At 38.6% G+C, this 17,639-nt stretch overlaps 1 protein-coding gene across 1 annotated transcript in view; it reads right to left on the bottom strand.

Annotated features, from left to right (window-relative positions):
• SEMA5B (semaphorin 5B) overlaps positions 1–17,639 on the bottom strand; it is a 207,882-nt gene that overhangs the window by 30,720 nt on the left and 159,523 nt on the right. Inside the window, exons 12-14 of the mRNA XM_083349852.1 lie at positions 17,246–17,427; positions 10,718–10,861; positions 7,238–7,385 (exon numbers count right to left, since the gene is read on the bottom strand). Of these exons, the coding sequence (XP_083205978.1) occupies positions 7,238–7,385; positions 10,718–10,861; positions 17,246–17,427 (474 nt within the window). The remainder of the gene's footprint in view (positions 1–7,237; positions 7,386–10,717; positions 10,862–17,245; positions 17,428–17,639) is intronic.

Genomic DNA, 17,639 nt, shown 5'->3' on the forward strand with positions numbered 1-17,639 from the left:
GATTCTTACGACTGAATGCTTTTGTTAATGCTTTTAAAAAATATTCTTCAGATAAAAATATTGATGTCAAGTCAAACCCAACTTCCCGTCTGAACACAGAGTCTTAGAGAAGGATAGGAGAAGCCGTCATGTTGTTTATTCCTGTAAATAGTTTCTACTCACAAGATAAAAACAAATGACAAAAGGCACCTGAAGGCAGGACAAGAAGCAATGGATAGAAACTAATCAAGGAGGGAACCAATATAGAACTCAGGAGAAATTTCCTGACAGAACAATTAATCAGTTGCTTCCAGAAGTTCTGGGTGCTCCAACACTGGAGATTTTAAAGAAGAGATTGGATAACTATTTATCTGAAATGGTACAGTGACTCCTGCTTGAGCAGGGAGTTGGACTAGAAGATTCCAAGGTCCCTCCTAACTCTGTTATTCTGTTAAATGGATTAGAAAAATACAGCAATCTAATATTATTTTCTATCGAACTCCTTCCAGAGCGGGGGTGTCAAACTCACAACGTCATGTGATGTGTCGTGAAGTATCGTGATTTTGCCATTGCTGGCAATGAGGCGGGCACGGTTTCACTATGATGCATCCGGCCTGCGGACTGGCAGTTTGACACTCCTGTTCTATCTAGAGCAGGGGTAGGCAACCTCAACTCTTTTATGACTCATGGACTTCAACTCCCAGAATTCCTGAGTCAGCTGGCAGGAATTCTGGGAGTTGAAGTCCATGAGTCATAAAAGAGCTGAGGTTGCCTACCCCTGATCTAGAGGATACCTATTTAGCTTCTAACAGCAAAAATAACTGAGGGCAGAGGATATTCAATTTGGCCCTCAATAAGACCAGAGTTTTCAAATTAACTATATGTAACACAGAAACACAGCTGATTCTCAGACTTAAAAATTAGCAGAATATTCTTTATTATGCTAGACATTGTTTGTGAATATGAAACATCCTGGGGAGAAGAAGGAGAAAGTGCTCAATTGTTTCTGCTTTGTAAAGAAAGTTCTTCTCAAACATGTCCTATGATAAAAAAAACAAAAAACTGAAAACTGAGACAGCCACAATATGTTAACCCCAATAATTCATTTATATAGTTCCATGTAAAGTTAATAATAATAATAATAATAATAATAATAATAATAATAATAATAATAATAATAATAATAATAATAATAATAATGTTGGAAGGGACCTTGGAAGTCATCTAGTCCAACCCCCTGCTCAGGCAGGAAACCCTATACCATTTCAGGCAAATGGCTGCCAGTCTCTTCTTAAAAACCTCCAGTGTTGGAGCATTCACCACCTCTGGAGGCAGGTTGTTCCACTGGTTAATTGTTCTAACTGTCAGGAAGTTTCTCCTTAGTTCTAGGTTGCTTCTCTCCTTTACTAGTTTCCATCCATTGCTTCTTGTCCTGCTTTCTGGTGCTTTGGAGAATAGCTTGAGAGTTGTCACTCTCCAGCCCATAACTGTTATACCTCCAACATCTCTTAATCAACACAAAGTTTCATTAATTTAATAGGCCAAATATTAGCACAAAAACACAACATGTTTTGGAGTAACACAGAGATTCCCAGTTGAGGAAAGAAAAAGTATTTATTGCTATGATTCATTAATTTGTTCACTCACTCATTCATTCATTCATTCATTCAATCATGTCACTGGTGAAGTGCAACCCTATTGGGATTTCTGAGGAAGGTATGGCAAACTGAACTATGGCGAACTGAAGTGATGATCATGGCAAAGACCAAGTAATCAGTTCCTTGAAATCTCTCTGAATGAAGAGAAGATGGAAGATTACCCACGTATGTTCCAGATGCTGCTCCCCAAAAGGAGACTACAGGATAGTGATTTCATATGTGTCTGAATTGAATGGGACTAGCCATATTGCTCAGAACCACGGTGGAGATATTTAAAGGAAGCCAACTTTGCAAACCTCACCTTCTGATCATTTTTGGAAATTGCTTATTAACTACTTCTAAACTATTAGAGACCTTTGAGATGGCAAGTTTGAAAATGCCTTGTGAATCTGCCTTTAATCCTCAACAAAAGAAATGTTAACCATAATGTTAGGAATTTACTGTATTTTCCGGCGTATAAGACAACTTTTTAACCCATGAAAATCATCTCAAAAGTTGGGGGGTCGTCTTATACGCCCAGTCGTCTTATACGCCGGAAAATAAGCGAGTCCGGGAAGGCACGCCCTCCCCTCTCACTGTGGAGGAAGCAGGGCAGGTTGGCGTCTGGCGGGAGCCGGCAGGGCAGTCCTGCGCACACGCGTGCTCCCCGGCTGTTAAGGAGCACTCCTTAGCAGCCGGGGAGCGCGCGCGTGCACAGGACTGCCCTGCCGGCTCCCGCCAGATGCCAGCCTGCCCTGCTTCCTCCACAGTGAGAGGGGAGGGCGTGCCTTCCCGGGCTCGCTGATTTTCCGGCGTATAAGACGAAAAATCTTGAAAATCATCTCAAAAGTTGGGGGGGTCGTCTTATACGCCGGAAAATACGGTAATCTCAAATAAATAGAAAAAAACTAAATACATTTTTATTCCAGAAAGTTACGAAGGGGCTAAGGGTCCAGATAAAATTTGAATATTAAAATTTATATAATATTTTGGAATTAATTATAAACAACTTCCCTTGGGAAATAGATCCTGTTTTGATTTTTACAAGACATAGCATAAAGAACCCCTTCATGGATTACTGCCTTGTCGTGGCGAAGGGGCTTGCGTAATTCAATGAAGCTATGAGCTATGCCGTGCAGGGCCACCCAAGACGGACAGGTCATAGCTGAGAGTTCTGACAAAACGTGATCCACTGGAGAAGGAAATGGCAACCCACTCCAGTATCTTTGCCATGAAAACCCTATGGACAGTACCAAAAGGCAAAACGATATGACGCTGGAAGATGAGCCCCTCAGGTCGGAAGGCATCCAATATGCTACTGGGGAAGAGCAGAGGGCTAGTACTAGTAGCGCCAGAAAGAATGAAGCGACTGGGCCAAAGCCGAAAGGACGCTCAGCTGTGGATGTGTCTGGTGGTGAAAGGAAAGTCCGATGCTGTAAAGATTTTTTCTCCATAGGAACCTGGAATGTAAGATCCATGAATCAAGGAAAGCTGGACGTGGTCAAACAAGAGATGACAAGACTGAACATCGACATCTTAGGTATCAGCGAACTAAAATGGACAGGAATGGGTGAATTTAATTCAGATGACCATCAGGTATACTACTGTGGGCAAGAATCCCTCAGAAGAAATGGAGTAGCCTTCATAGTCAATAAAAGAGTAGGAAAATCAATACTGGGATACAATCCTCAAAATGACAGAATGATCTCAGTTCGAATCCAAGGGAAACCATTCAATATCACAGTAGTCCAAGTCTATGCCCCAACCACCAGTGCTGAGGAGGATGAAATTTACCAGTACTATGAAGTCCTCCAGCACCTTATAGAAGTAACACCAAAAAATGATGTCCTTATCATCATGGGGGATTGGAATGCTAAAGTAGGAAGCCAAAAGATAACTGGAATAACAGGCAAGTTTGGCCTTGGAGTACAAAATGAAGCAGGGCACAGGCTGTTAGAATTTTGTCAAGAGAATACGATGGTCATAGCAAACACTCTTTTCCAACAACCCAAGAGATGGCTCTACACATGGACATCACCAGACGGTCAACACAGAAATCAGATTGACTATATGCTCTGCAGCCAAAGATGGAGAAGCTCTATACAGTCGGTAAAAACAAGACCAGGAGCTGACTGTGGCTCAGACCATGAGCTTCTCCTTGCAAAGTTTAGGCTTAAACTGAAGAAAGTAGGGAAAAGCACTAGGCCACTCAGGTATGAATTAAATCAAATCCCTGTTGAATATACAGTAGAGGTGACAAATAGATTTAAGGAATTAGATCTGATAGACAGAGTGCCTGAAGAACTATGGACAGAGGTTCGCGACATTGTACAACAGGTAGCAACCAAAACCATCCCAAAGAAAAAGAAATGCAAGAAAGCAAAATGGCTGTCTGAGGAAGCTTTGCAAATAGCTGAGGAAAGGAGGAAAGCGAAAGGCAAGGGAGAAAAACATAGATATGCCCAATTGAATGCAGAATTCCAGAGAATAGCTAGAAGAGATAAGAATGCCTTCTTAAATGAACAGTGCAAAGAAATAGAAGAAAACATTCCATGCAAAAATGGGCATGATAAAGGACCAAAATGGCAGGGACCTAACAGAGGCAGAAGAGATTAAGAAGAGGTGGCAAAATTACACAGAAGAACTATACAAGAATGAGCTTAACGTCCCAGATAATCACAATGAGGTGGTCACTGACCTCGAGCCAGACATCCTAGAATGTGAAGTGAAGTGGGCCTTAGAAAAGCTGAGCAACAACAAAGCTAGTGGAGGTGACAGTATTCCAGCTGAGCTATTCAAAATCTTAAAAGACAGTGCAGTAAAAGTGCTACACTCAATTTGCCAGCAAATTTGGAAAACTCAACAGTGGCCACAGGATTGGAAAAGATCAGTTTACATTCCAATTCCAAAGAAAGGCAGTGCCAAAGAATGTTCAAACTATCGCACCATTGCACTCATTTCACATGCTAGTAAAGTCATGCTTAAAATCCTACAAGCTAGACTTCAGCAGTATGTGGATCGAGAACTACCAGAAGTACAGGCAGGATTTCGAAGAGGCAGAGGAACTAGAGATCAAATTGCCAACATACGCTGGATCATGGAGAAAGCTAGGGAGTTCCAGAAAAACATCTACTTCTGCTTCATTGACTATGCTAAAGCCTTTGATTGTGTGGATCATAACAAACTGTGGCAAGTTCTTAAAGAGATCGGCGTACCAGACCATCTTATTTGTCTCTTGAGAAACGTATATGCGGGTCAAGAAGCAACAGTGAGAACTGGACACGGAACCACTGATTGGTTCAAAATTGGGAAAGGAGTCCGGCAAGGCTGTATACTGTCGCCCTGCCTATTTAACTTATATGCAGAGCACATCATGAGAAAGGCAGGGCTAGATGAATCAAAAATTGGAATTAAGATTGCTGGAAGAAATATCAACAACCTAAGATACGTAGATGATACCACTCTAATGGCAGAAAGTGAAGAAGAACTAAAGAGCCTCTTGTTGCGGGTGAAGAAGGAGAGTGCAAAACTTGGGTTGAAACTTAACATTAAGAAAACCAAGATCATGGCATCTGGCCCTCTCAATTCCTGGCAAATAGATGGGGAAGAAATGGAGGTAGTGACAGATTTTGTTTTCCTGGGCTCCAAGATCACTGCAGATGGGGACTGTAGCCAAGAAATTAAAAGACGCTTGCTCCTGGGAAGGAAAGCCATGGCAAATCTAGACAGCACACTAAAAAGCAGAGACATCACCCTGTCAACAAAAGTGCGTATAGTCAAGGCTATGGTCTTCCCAGTTGCAATGTATGGCAGTGAAAGTTGGACCATAAGAAAGGCTGAGCGCCAAAGAATTGAGGCCTTTGAACTATGGTGCTGGAGAAGACTGCTGCGAGTCCCTTGGACTGCAAGGCGATCAAACCGGTCAGTCCTAGAGGAGATCAATCCTGACTGCTCTTTAGAAGGCCAGATCCTGAAGCTAAAACTCAAATACTTTGGCCACCTAATGAGAAGGAAGGACTCACTGGAGAAGAGCCTAATGCTGGGAAAGATCGAGGGCAATAGAAGAAGGGGACGACAGAGAATGAGGTGGCTGGATGGAGTCACTGAAGCAGTAGGCGTGAGCTTAAATGGACTCCAGAAGATGGTAGAAGACAGGAAGGCCTGGAGGAATGTTGTCCATAGGGTCGCGATGAGTCGGACACGACTTCGCAGCTAACAACAAAGCATAAAGAAATTAATGATTTCAAAAACTAGACACTAGAAGGGACTAAGGAGGGAAGATATATAGACCTGCTAGATAACGCAAAATGTAATGACAATGAAAATACTGAAGGAGACTTTTTAAGAATGGAATCGGAAAACAGTAGCCACAATATCAACAATATCAGTAATAGTGTGTTTCTGTGAATAGGCTATGATATTATTGAAGAAATGTCAAGTCCTAAAGCACCCTGAACCAGAAATTTCAGATTGGACTTCCCCTCACCTGAAAACACCGTCTGGAAAAGACCAAGGAGAAAGGAGGAGAACTACTGCAACACCAGACCTTCCACTCCTAGATTCCTAGTTGGTCTAGAAAGATACCATCATCAATAGTATCAAAAGCTGCTGATAGATCAAGGAGGACCAAGACAGTTTCATCATTTCTAACCTGGCTGTACAGGGGTCATCAGCAAGTGTGATCAATGTGTCTCTGTATTTTGCTGCAGCCTGAAACCCAATTGCAATGGGTCCAGATAATTTGTTTCCTCTAGGGCACTCTGAAACGACCTTACTGAGATAGGAAAGGTTGGAGATTGGGTGAAAATTATCTGGAACCATTGAAGAAATGACACACCTCTGTCTCCAAAGCAGCAGAAGCACCCTGTATCTCAAGAATCAAGTTAGTGCTGTTTGCATCCAATAACGTATATTTTTTTAGGAGAGTCCCTCATTATTTAAGTCAACTTTCTGATTTGGGATGGCATCTTCTCTTGAAAGATGTAAATAGGCTTCAATTGACTGTCTAGAGCAGAGGTAGGCAACCCTGGCTCTTTTATGACTCGTGGACTTGAACTCCCAGAATTCCTGAGCCAGCCATGCTGACACAGGAATTCTGGGAGTTGAAGTCCACGAATCATAAAAGAGCCAAGGTTGCCTACCCCAGGTCTAGAGGGAACAAGACAAGACACTTGAGCAGGTCAGCCCTTCACTCTCCATTATTTTCACTATATTCTGGACTACAATAATTTATCTATATCACCAACAATCAATCTCAGTGATTGTTGCAGGACAGTCAGGATAAGAAGACATATCTAGGAAATGTTGTTTATTAGCTCTACATTGTGATAAGATGTAAAATTTGTTTCAGACTAATTTTGAAATTAAAAATTTAAACTACTGTCGATTTTAGAAATTGAGAGATGGTAAATGCTTTCCAAAAATGCAAATTGGTGAACAGCAATGTTTTATTTTCTTTATCTCTTGGATCTTACAGGACTTGTTTCATCATCTTGAGATACTTAAAAAAAAATTCTTTTTTCTCCTGGAAAAAGTCTCAGATGAAGCTGTTAGGGGAATCTTGAAGAGAGGCATAGAAATCCAACAAAGCAATATCAAACTGTTTTAACTAGAAAACATACCACAGCACAGCCTGGACAAGAGTTTCCATTTTCACAGGACCTCTGCCTGGAGTGCATGCCTCCACCACAATTTGCACTGCATTTATTCCAAGGGCCCCACGAAGACCAGAAGATTGGTAATGGGCATGGACTGTTTTCATTGCAGAATCTGAATGCAAATAAAAATGAGAAGGACAATGGAAGCAGACACAATCAGTGTTCTAGATCTCCCCATGCACAAGGAAAAGTTAGAAATGATTCCTCAGATCTGTTTATACCATCAAGAAGACAAAATCTTTCCCCGAAGATAATTTCAGTCTGAGTACAAACGCAACAGCACAAAAAGATACAGGACACATAGGGTTACCATGTTTAAACCACTGAAATCAGCAAATCTTAAACTAATATTGGCTAATCTGCCAGGTTTCATGGGTTTCCTTCAGGATTTCTGGATATTAGAAATTAGATGTATATACACATAATAAAAAACTGAAAATATATTTTATTACTATACCATTTTTATTCATTCATTGCCTGGATATAAAATAGAGCAGTGGTTCTCAATCTGTGGTCCACAGACCCTGAGGCTTGAAGAAATGTTGTGATTTAAATCTTGAGTTAAGTTTTGATGGTCCGTGGCCATGCTCCATGGCCACGAGAAATAATTAAAAGGAGTCCGTGGTGAAGAAAAGGTTGAGAACCACTGGAATAGACTAAATGCATTTCAGAAACGGCAGCTTTATCAATGTTTACTGGAAGCTGAGTTGTAGTAATTAGACTTCTTTTCTTGATGGTTCAAAACAATTTGCTGCTTATTCAAATAGCTTTTTCAGTCTGAGCAAGTTAATTAGGGCGACCCCATATAGGTCCCCAAGGGTGGTTTCATCTCTCATCTAATCTGGTTAGGCTCATTAGGTGAATAGCAGAGAGTGGTTGGGATGTAAATGTTCCAGCATCCCAACAACTCTCTGCCTACTTGTCTAACAAGCCTGCCCAAATTGGGTGAGAAATGAAACCACTCTTGAGGAGATAGATGGAGTCCCCCCTAACCAACTTCCTCAGACTATAGAAGTTACTTGGATAACCAGTGACACATTTCAAGCTAACAAGAAAAGAAGCCCACTTGCCACCGCTCAACTGCCAGACCACTCTACACGGATGACTGAGAATCTTCATCAACACTTTACAAATGCTTATTGCCAGAACTGCAAATTAGCTTAATATTAAACCCGTAAGGAATCTGTGCAGAATGTAGAATACCAGCTTCTTGCAATTAAATTGGCCCATATAGCAACTAAGCTACTAGAAGAAAGCTATCTTTTAATATTGGTTTGAAAGCAATATATTGGGTATAATTGAGCTCAGTCTGTCATTACCTTTCAAAACTACCATGAAATAACATTTTTGTTTAGAGATAAACTTGACATTGTTAACTAAGATTTATTTCCAAGAAAGTTTTTATTCTTTAATTCTGTGCACCTACCTCTACATGAACAGAGATTATTTCCAGAGGACCACAATTTTATTCTGCCTTCCTATGCATTCAAAAATAATCTGAAACCACATACATATTTACCCAATCTCTTTTTTTTCTTTTAGTTATAGAAATAAACACTTTACACAAGCTATTAAAAAGCTATTGGCAAAGTTATTTTTCTCTCTAAAATGTAAAACAAAACCAATAATATTCCACTGGGTCAAACAACAGTATCTATTTTACCCCAATGGTTTTGATTATTGCAAAATAATATTCTAATTCAATTTAATTACAGTACTTAGTTGCTTAATAGAAATAGATCATTAAGTTGAAGGAAATTAGTAAAGCAAAAAAAGAAAACCATTGTTTTCATTAGTCACAAGTTAACTCAAAAACAAGTCCAGAATGATGGAATACATGATTTTACATTTTGAATTCCTAAAGATGCTTATGCTGACTATCTCCAATCAAGAAAATAATATATGGGTCTTGTAAATCTGCATTTTCAGGGATTACTGACAAATATTTTAAAATCTTGGGATTTCAGCAACATAGTATGTAGGGAAAACACAAAAACCATATCATGGTTTTAACCATAATGCTGTTATGCGCTCTCTGCAATTGTTCCATATTCTCTTTATTTTGGATTAGGCCACTCCCTAGGCCACATATACAAACTCGCTTAATATCATTTTAATGGTTCACTATATCTTTATAAGAAATGGTTTGCCATCTCCCCACAAGAGGTGATAGCCTACCTACATTTAAGTCAGCTTCAGGAACATGCAATGCAGGCAATGTACCTTTTTAAAAAACAGCTGCCATTTTTGTGGCAAATCCCAGATATCATCTTTTTGAATAATTATTACTAAAAGCTTATAGACCAAGGTTATGCAACAAAATACCATATTATATATAATATTACCGGTACTTTCTCCTAAGAATTGTTTTGTTCAGACTTTGGGTCAGTCAGGCCTACCTCCAATAAGGTATAAGTTGTGGGTGTCTCCAACACTGGAAGTTTTAAAAAAGAGATTGGACAACCATTTGTCTGAAATAGTATAGGGTTTCCTGCCTGAGCAAGAGATTGGACAAGAAGACCTCCAAGGTCCCTCCCAACTCTGTTGTTCTGCTATTCTATCCACTCTCAAGCTCCATGCCTCCTTTTACACATTCAACATCCTATAACAAGCATGTTGACTCCTTAAAAGGCTGGGTGTTTGGGGAGCGGAGGGTTCTGGAGGATTTGAGAAGGTGGATAACTTTTAGAGAGTATTCCAGTCCCAATGCCCCTACTTACAACATTTATAAGCCATTCCTCACGCGTATCTGTTTGGACTGGCAACCTTAATTTATTACTGGAGGGAAATATCCCTGTTCCTTAAACATTAAGTGGCCTTCGGATGGCTACTGAGCTCTGTTTAAAGGTATATTATGCCACAGTGGAATCAGCTGTAGACTTTGCCTTTCAGAATCAGCAATGTTCACAACTTAACACTGATGCGTATGCTTTCCAGTATGAGTTTGATTTTAATTAATCACAATTCTAAAGTTTAGTATATGTCTAGCCTTCATTTCCACCCTGAGTTCTGCAAGACAGAGTACAATCTAGGAACAAAATAATAAAAAAGATCAATTTAAAAAAAACACAGTGAAAATTAAATCACATAAAACAAATGCAATGACTGAAAACAATCACAACAGTAAAAGACAATTGTAAAATCATTCAGAAAAAGCTTGGGAAAATAATGTAATTTCTATTAGTATTTAAGAAGTAAAAATAAAAAGGGGTGCTAAATAAGGGTCCTGGGATAGTCCTATTGACAGTTGCCAGCTCCCCAGCCTCCTTGGTAGGGGTCACCAGTTGGAGGCTTCTGAGCAGTATCACCCCAAATGGGCAGGTTTAGACTGGAAAAAGCAACTGTGAAGGGTATTGTACCACATAGTGTCCCCCTCTTTCCAAAGAAAACACAGAGCTCTGAAGTAAACTTTGAAGAAGTTTAGGGATGGGGAACATCTCTCACCGCTCCTCTCTGCTTTGTCCGACACAGACCCTGCCTCCGTATCGCGGAGCAGGGTTGCTGCATGACCTCTGACGGACCTGAAAGCCAATCCCACAGGAAGTGCTGCAGGGGGCCCAGGACGACCATGGGGTCCAAGCTCCATTCCTGACAGAAGGGAGGGGAAAGGAGGAGAGATAAAACATGGCAACTGGGTTAATGTTTTTGTTCAGTCTTATGATAAGTTCAACCCCACTGGCTATGAGGTACCAGCAGGTATGTAGAGCTGACTAGGTTTATTAAAAACATATTAATATAATTAAATACCCCCAACGGCAAAATTTATAATTTATAAGGATAATTCAAAAGTAGTATTTTCATTGTGAGCAGATTTATGCCTAGGTAAATTATAACACAAATAAGTTTAGCTTTTATAAACCCAATTCTTCATACATTCCTTAACGTTCATAAATTTACACTCTTGCTGTAATTTTTCATGTTTGTGAACTTTGTGACAACATTTTATGGTATTGCAGAAAAAGAAGAGGGAGAGGGAGGATAAAAGTTAGCCTGGCTTTGGAAGTTTGATTTCTCAACACTTACTTGTTTTAAGTAACAAAGCTGCAATATGTATATCCATTTGAATGGCTAGAATAGGTTAAGAACTTTTTAAAAGCTAATGATAAAAACTATAAAAGTTGCTACCTAAAAGTCAGAATATTGTTATTTCAGAATCTTAACACTCCATACAGATGAACAGTGGACATTTGTTTACTCATATTTTTAATGGATATTTTAAAAGATTCAGATAATATCCCTAAGGACTTGCATTGGTTAAAATAGCAAACTACAATTAAACATAAATTATAGTTTCTGTCGTCCATTTTTTTTTGCTACCATTGCTTTTATTTATCTTATTGACGTTTCTATTAATGTTTCACTTTAGGTAATTTTTACATTCCATGTATCTTTATGAATGGTGGGCTAACATAGAAACAAACAGAATATATGTATACTTGAATCTTCTAAATACCCTTTGCAAATGTGATTTTTCAATAAGGTTTTTAAAAAGGGAATAGATAACGTGTGTTAACATTAAGGCCCAGCCAATGAAGTGAAGAATTACTCCAATACTTGCAATTATTTCTTTGAGAAAGATTCAGGTTGTACTTCCTATTCTTCAAACAGACATGTGGTTTTCTTAATCCCAATAGGAAATACATTTCAGGAACAAACTTCTATCCAAGAAAATATCACAAAATAGAACCAGGCATGGTTTTTCCCTCAACCCAACATTCCTGTTTTCTCTACCTTGGAAAATGAGGTCAATTGTTGTTGTTTTTTAAAGTTTGTTCTGAAGTCTTTTTCACAAGCTATGTTCTTTCTTGGATTCCTGAATGTTTATGTGGGAAACAGATACAGCTGAAGAGCTTGGAAACTAAAAAGTAGCTGGTAGTTCACCTGTTGTAGCAGGAATATTAGAATTAAAACTTGACCTTTGTCTACACTTTCCTAATTTGTTCTCTCATTCTCTCTTGGGAGCATGACTTTCGATCAGTGGTATTTTATTTCTCTTTCATTAGAGGGCAAGAAATTTTTGAAAATTACTTTTTCCCCTTGTAACTACGTCGTTTTTTTAGTAAGTAGGAAAAGAAACTGAACATCAAAAAATGTTTTGATAAAACAAAACAAAAAAATGGGTAAAGCTTACTATGTCCAGATGATACAGGAAAAACACAAACAAAACCACAAATATCCAAATCAAAATCATACACAAAATCTAAAACTATTAGCTAGTTGTGTATCTCCATGTCAACATGTAAGTAATTCAACCATTTTGTCAGACATATGTTTAGACAAATATTTGGAATAGCAGCCAGAATATAAAGTTTTATATGTCCAGACTTCTTTTTTTTGAAGATTCAGATATATTCAATTCTCAGTAAGGTTTTTATTATCACAGTGACATTTTCAATAGAAATCTTAGATTAGTTAGTAAAACCTCTCCTTTAAATATTTTAATGAAAGAATCACATGGCATCGGAAGCCAGTTAAAATGGAAAATTGTAGACCTGTGAAGAATGTAAAATGATAATATAGCTGTATTTCCTAATAGTCATTAAATGTTAACACTAAATAAATTTTTCATCTATTTCCTACAGATAATTGTATGATATTCTACATTTAACTGATCAACAGTGCTGGCAATAATTAAATTATTACAGTATGTATCTTATGTCTCTCGCAGAGAAAATGATGCTCCACATGGTGGAGTTGTAACAGCTGTATAAACTGCTTTTCAAAAAAAAAAAACAAAAAAAACCAGGGAGGATCCAGAAGATCTAATCAACCTTTTTTGATTTTTTTTAATCATGTGTCATCCTGGAATGAGAGAAGACAGATATTCATATGCCAGGTGAGTCACAAATTCAGTGGGAGATTTTGAGAAATCTTTTCAGCACCAAGTTCTGTTCAGAAAATCAGAATAATTATCCATCACACCATTTTCATAAGCACAAAATACATCTTTGCATATTATGCGTCTAAGTAACTGATAAAGTTCTATTACCTCATTTAATAATTTTATTCCAAATGCTAATGTTCTCTAGCAAAGAGATGGAACATTCCTTCCCAGTGAGATTTAATTCAAGTCTGCTCTTATTTCAGTCAAAAGAAAACTGGCTGAACAGATTCTGCAGAGAAACTAATCTAGATTAAAATATATAGAAACATTCTCCACAAGAACTATCCATATTGTGAAGGAATTTTCCATGTCTCCACTAGCTAATTTTGTCACAGGTATGTATAGCATCCTAAAGAAAGATGAATTAAACTCCTTCAAGTGTGACAGCTTAGACTGCCAAAGCACCCAAGGCAGCATATGAAGTATATTTGTCTTGCTATAACAATACTAAACGTATCTTTCACCAATAACTACCTGAAGGGTGCACAGGCACACTTGGAGATGCATGTATTTATGTGTTTATTTATGCATTGATATGCATGCCTTCATGTCTATTTTGTACCATTTAATCAGCTGATAACACACACATGACAGGAACACATAATACTAGAAGAATAGCTTGAGTGCACCCACTAGCCATTGTACAGTTTCAGGTAACTTCACAAAATTAAATCTGATTTTCTGTGACCCAGGCCAACAGGAGGGATGTGTTTAAACTGATGCTTCAGTACTAAAACACCTTACCAGTAACACTGAAAAATACAGGCCATCTTTCTTTTTCGTTAATAACCTCACACCATTCTTCAGTATAACACAGATATCCTTTACTCGCTCAAGGAGGTAATCCTAGATTTTGAAGCTTCAAATTTCATGTCTTTCATGTTTCTGTTTTTTAAAAACTAGCTCATGACCTTTGTTTTAATACTGAGGTAGTGCTAGAACTCGTATAGTTAATGGACCTAATACCATATTTTCCATCAAAGACATTAGAGCTAGTTCAAATCTTGAAGTGAGAAGGGTTAAGTGGGCAAGTACCGGGACATGGTCTATTTAAATCTACGGACTTTTAAACATGATAGCTTACGTTTGCTGTGATTAAAACAGCAAAGCTTTGATCTAACGTATGTCACTTTAATAGGATTTGGATTTAATGAAGAAAGCCTACTGAAAAAGATAGCCATATCGAGACATAATGAACTGAGAAGATGGAGGATGGTTCAACTGGTAGATCGTGACCGACTTTAAGAGGTAGTGCTCATCTCAGTTTATTAAGCCAAAGAGCCAGTGTTGTCCGGAAACATTTCCATGGTCATGTAGCCAGCATGACATCATGCCACAGCACAGAGCATATAATGAAACATGGAATGCTATTACTTTCCCGAATACTTGTAGTATCTATTTATCTACTTGCATTTGCATGCTTTCAAATTGATAGGCTGGCAGGAGCTGAGACAAGTGACGGAAGCTCACTCTGTTTCATGGCATTCAGGTCTTGACTAGTTGAGCTATTGACCTTAAATGGTCTAAGACTCAGCACCTTAACCACTGAGCCACTAAGTCCCTGTAATCAATATAAATTGATCAAATGCAATTGTGTGCTAAAGTCAACATAACCACAATGCCTCTGAACAAAATATCCTGTACACCTTGCCAAGATCGGAATGCCTTTTTGTGTTGGGATAATAATTATTTAATTTGGGATGAGACTACTGCCCTAATAGAGTCCATTAACCTTTTCCCCTGTCATTATTTTTCCTATGGAAAATGTCCCTGTCTTAGATGATGGCGGTTCCAAATAGTATAGAAAATAATTCTGTAGCCAAGCACAACTGAGAAGCCAGAGTTTGGTGCATGAGTCCCATTGCTAGCGTCTCACATAGCACAGCCTCAAAAATATGTTTTTAGAATGCTAAAAAAGCTACCACCATTTAGTGGCCTGTTTTTATATGGCAGCTCATTTATTTGCATGAAACCACTTGGAAGTATCAATAGTACAATGGCCAAACTCTCCAGTGTTAGCAAGCCAGGAGTAATGTGTAAATCGTCCACCGTATAACTATCCCACTGGTCTGGAACAGCCTTTAAAACCATCTTTTTCTCCTCCAAAATTTCCGCTCACTAAGAATGCTGCCTTTAAGTAGGTGAGATTGGAAATTCTGATCCAGCGTGGTGATGGAGAACACAGTCAGTATTGCATTTATTCCAGAGTAAGTATCTCATCTTAAATGTGCAAACTTAGAAAACATTTTAATAGCTATTGCAAAGACATTGGGATATACTCACATGACATGGGGAAAAGGCCACTTGGTAACAAGATGCAATATTACATCAGAAAAGCAGATACGGCTATTTTCTATTTTTTAATGTACTGATTAATTTCCATGAGAGGCAGATTTGGTTCAGAGGCAGTGTTCAAGGGTTCAAATTCCCAATACTCTACCCCAGTACTTTTTTTCTAAAAAAAAAAAAGGTGCCGGAACTCAGAGGTGCTGTCACCGGGAGCCATGCCGGTGTCTTGCTATGGCATTGCCGCCTGTCCTTTGCACCCCCGCCCCTGCAGCTCGGAGCCACATGCCGTGGGGATTCTCCTCCCTGCAGTTGCCACACCGTGGCCCGTGATGAGCCCCAATCCGGAGCTGCTCCGAACCCCAACCCAGAGCTGTGTTCCTCGTGGCAGTGGTCTCCGGCGCCAAACAGCCTCTTCCCAACCACATCCAGAAAAAATTGTAACAAACATTGGAATTCTCAAGGCCATGTTTGGTATTTCCCAGCAATCTGTTACTGGAAGGAAAAAGCAATCCCTGCTGCGTTACTGATCCCAGAGAAGCATTTGCATGTATGCTGGTATCCTTAGGGTGCCATAGTTATAGATGAGAAATACTGGTTGCAAAGTTGGCATTTCTGGATGTAATATTTTGGACTTATTTTTGTTTCTTTGCATGTTTGATATTTTTAAAAAGGCATATGCTACTGACTACACTTATGCACATATGTAACATCTCTTGCTAGGATACATGACCACTGCTTGTCCAGAATGTGAAAAGTGAAAGATTGTGACTAAACAAAATTTTAATGTACAGATAATACTACCAGAAATTATTTTAGCCTTTTTAATAAATGTTGTTATTGATGTTAAGCTCACCATGGAAAACATCATATATTGTTATGTATATACTAGGTTAATTATTTAAAGACTGAAATGCAACTTAACTAGATTCTAAATAATCTATTTTTCAAAACACACAACAGTCCAAACAGTAAAAGTAAAGTCCAAATTAAGAATATTTCATTCTTAAGAATTGTTTAATTTAAAGTGGTTTAGTTGTAATAGATGGTTATAGATTCACAATAGTTTTCAAGAGTGTACAAAAGATACTATTTTTTCTAGCATCAGCTAAATTAGACATATTACATTGAGAAAAATGTTTCTCATTCTTTCCTGTTACTTTTATTGATTTCATTGCAGAGATGTTAACATAAGAAATAGATTATTTTGTTATCTAATTTTACTTTCCAAAAGACAGAAGCAGATGAAAAATGTGAGGTTCTTTCCTGTTGGCTTTTTTGAATTAGCTGTTTTAGATTCTAAAAGTTTAGTTCCTAAAGAAGTAACCTTGTAAATAATTTTAATGTCCTCCTCTAGTGCAGGGTGGCAACCTTGGCTCTTTTATGACTCAAGGACTTCAACTCCCAGAATTCCTGAGCCAGCATGGCTCAGCTTGAAAACCTCTCTTTTTCCCCTCAGCGTGGCTGGCTCAGGATTTCTGGGAGTTGAAGTCCATGAGTCATAAAAAAGAGCCAAGACTGCCTACTCCTAAAGCCAAGAGGGAGCCTTTTTTTTTTTTTTTTGCAAAAAAAGGTGCCGGAATGCCGTTCTGAGCATTCTATGAGAAAAAAAGCCCTGACTCTACCAACTCTACTGCTTTACTATAATAAGTATTTAGTAGCCTTGCATAGTTTTCTGTAGATTGCTTTTCTCAGGTTTAAGGTCTATAAACATGTTGGAACATGATAGAATGTAGTGGAAATTCATAATGTGATGAAGTTCCATCCTCCTGGTAACCTGAGACAAGAACATTCTGAAGTACCTCGAGCAATTTGCAATCTCTATCCTGGTTCCATCACAGTCATGTCCACCACATCGTGGCTGAGGGTTGTTACACATCCGTGATCTGCACATGCAGGAACCTGTACTATCTCCATCTGAGTGTTCACATGGTTGCCATGGAGACCAGGTCCCCAACTGCCCATGCACCATCAGATTTTTCACCTAATTAAAAGAAAAAAAAATCAATACAGTAATTCTACACAGTGCATAAGTTGTATAAGAGCAAATGCAGTAAAGCCAGGAAGCCTTCAATCGTTCCTCTGACTCTTCAGACAATACCACACTTTAGTGCATTCTTGGCTCATGCAAACAACCAGACATAATCAGAAAACAAATCAAGAACATCCATTATTCTTCACAATGTACAATACAGT

The sequence above is a fragment of the Vipera ursinii genome (genome assembly GCF_947247035.1).
Source record: "Vipera ursinii genome assembly, chromosome: 1".
NCBI lineage: Eukaryota > Metazoa > Chordata > Lepidosauria > Squamata > Viperidae > Vipera > Vipera ursinii.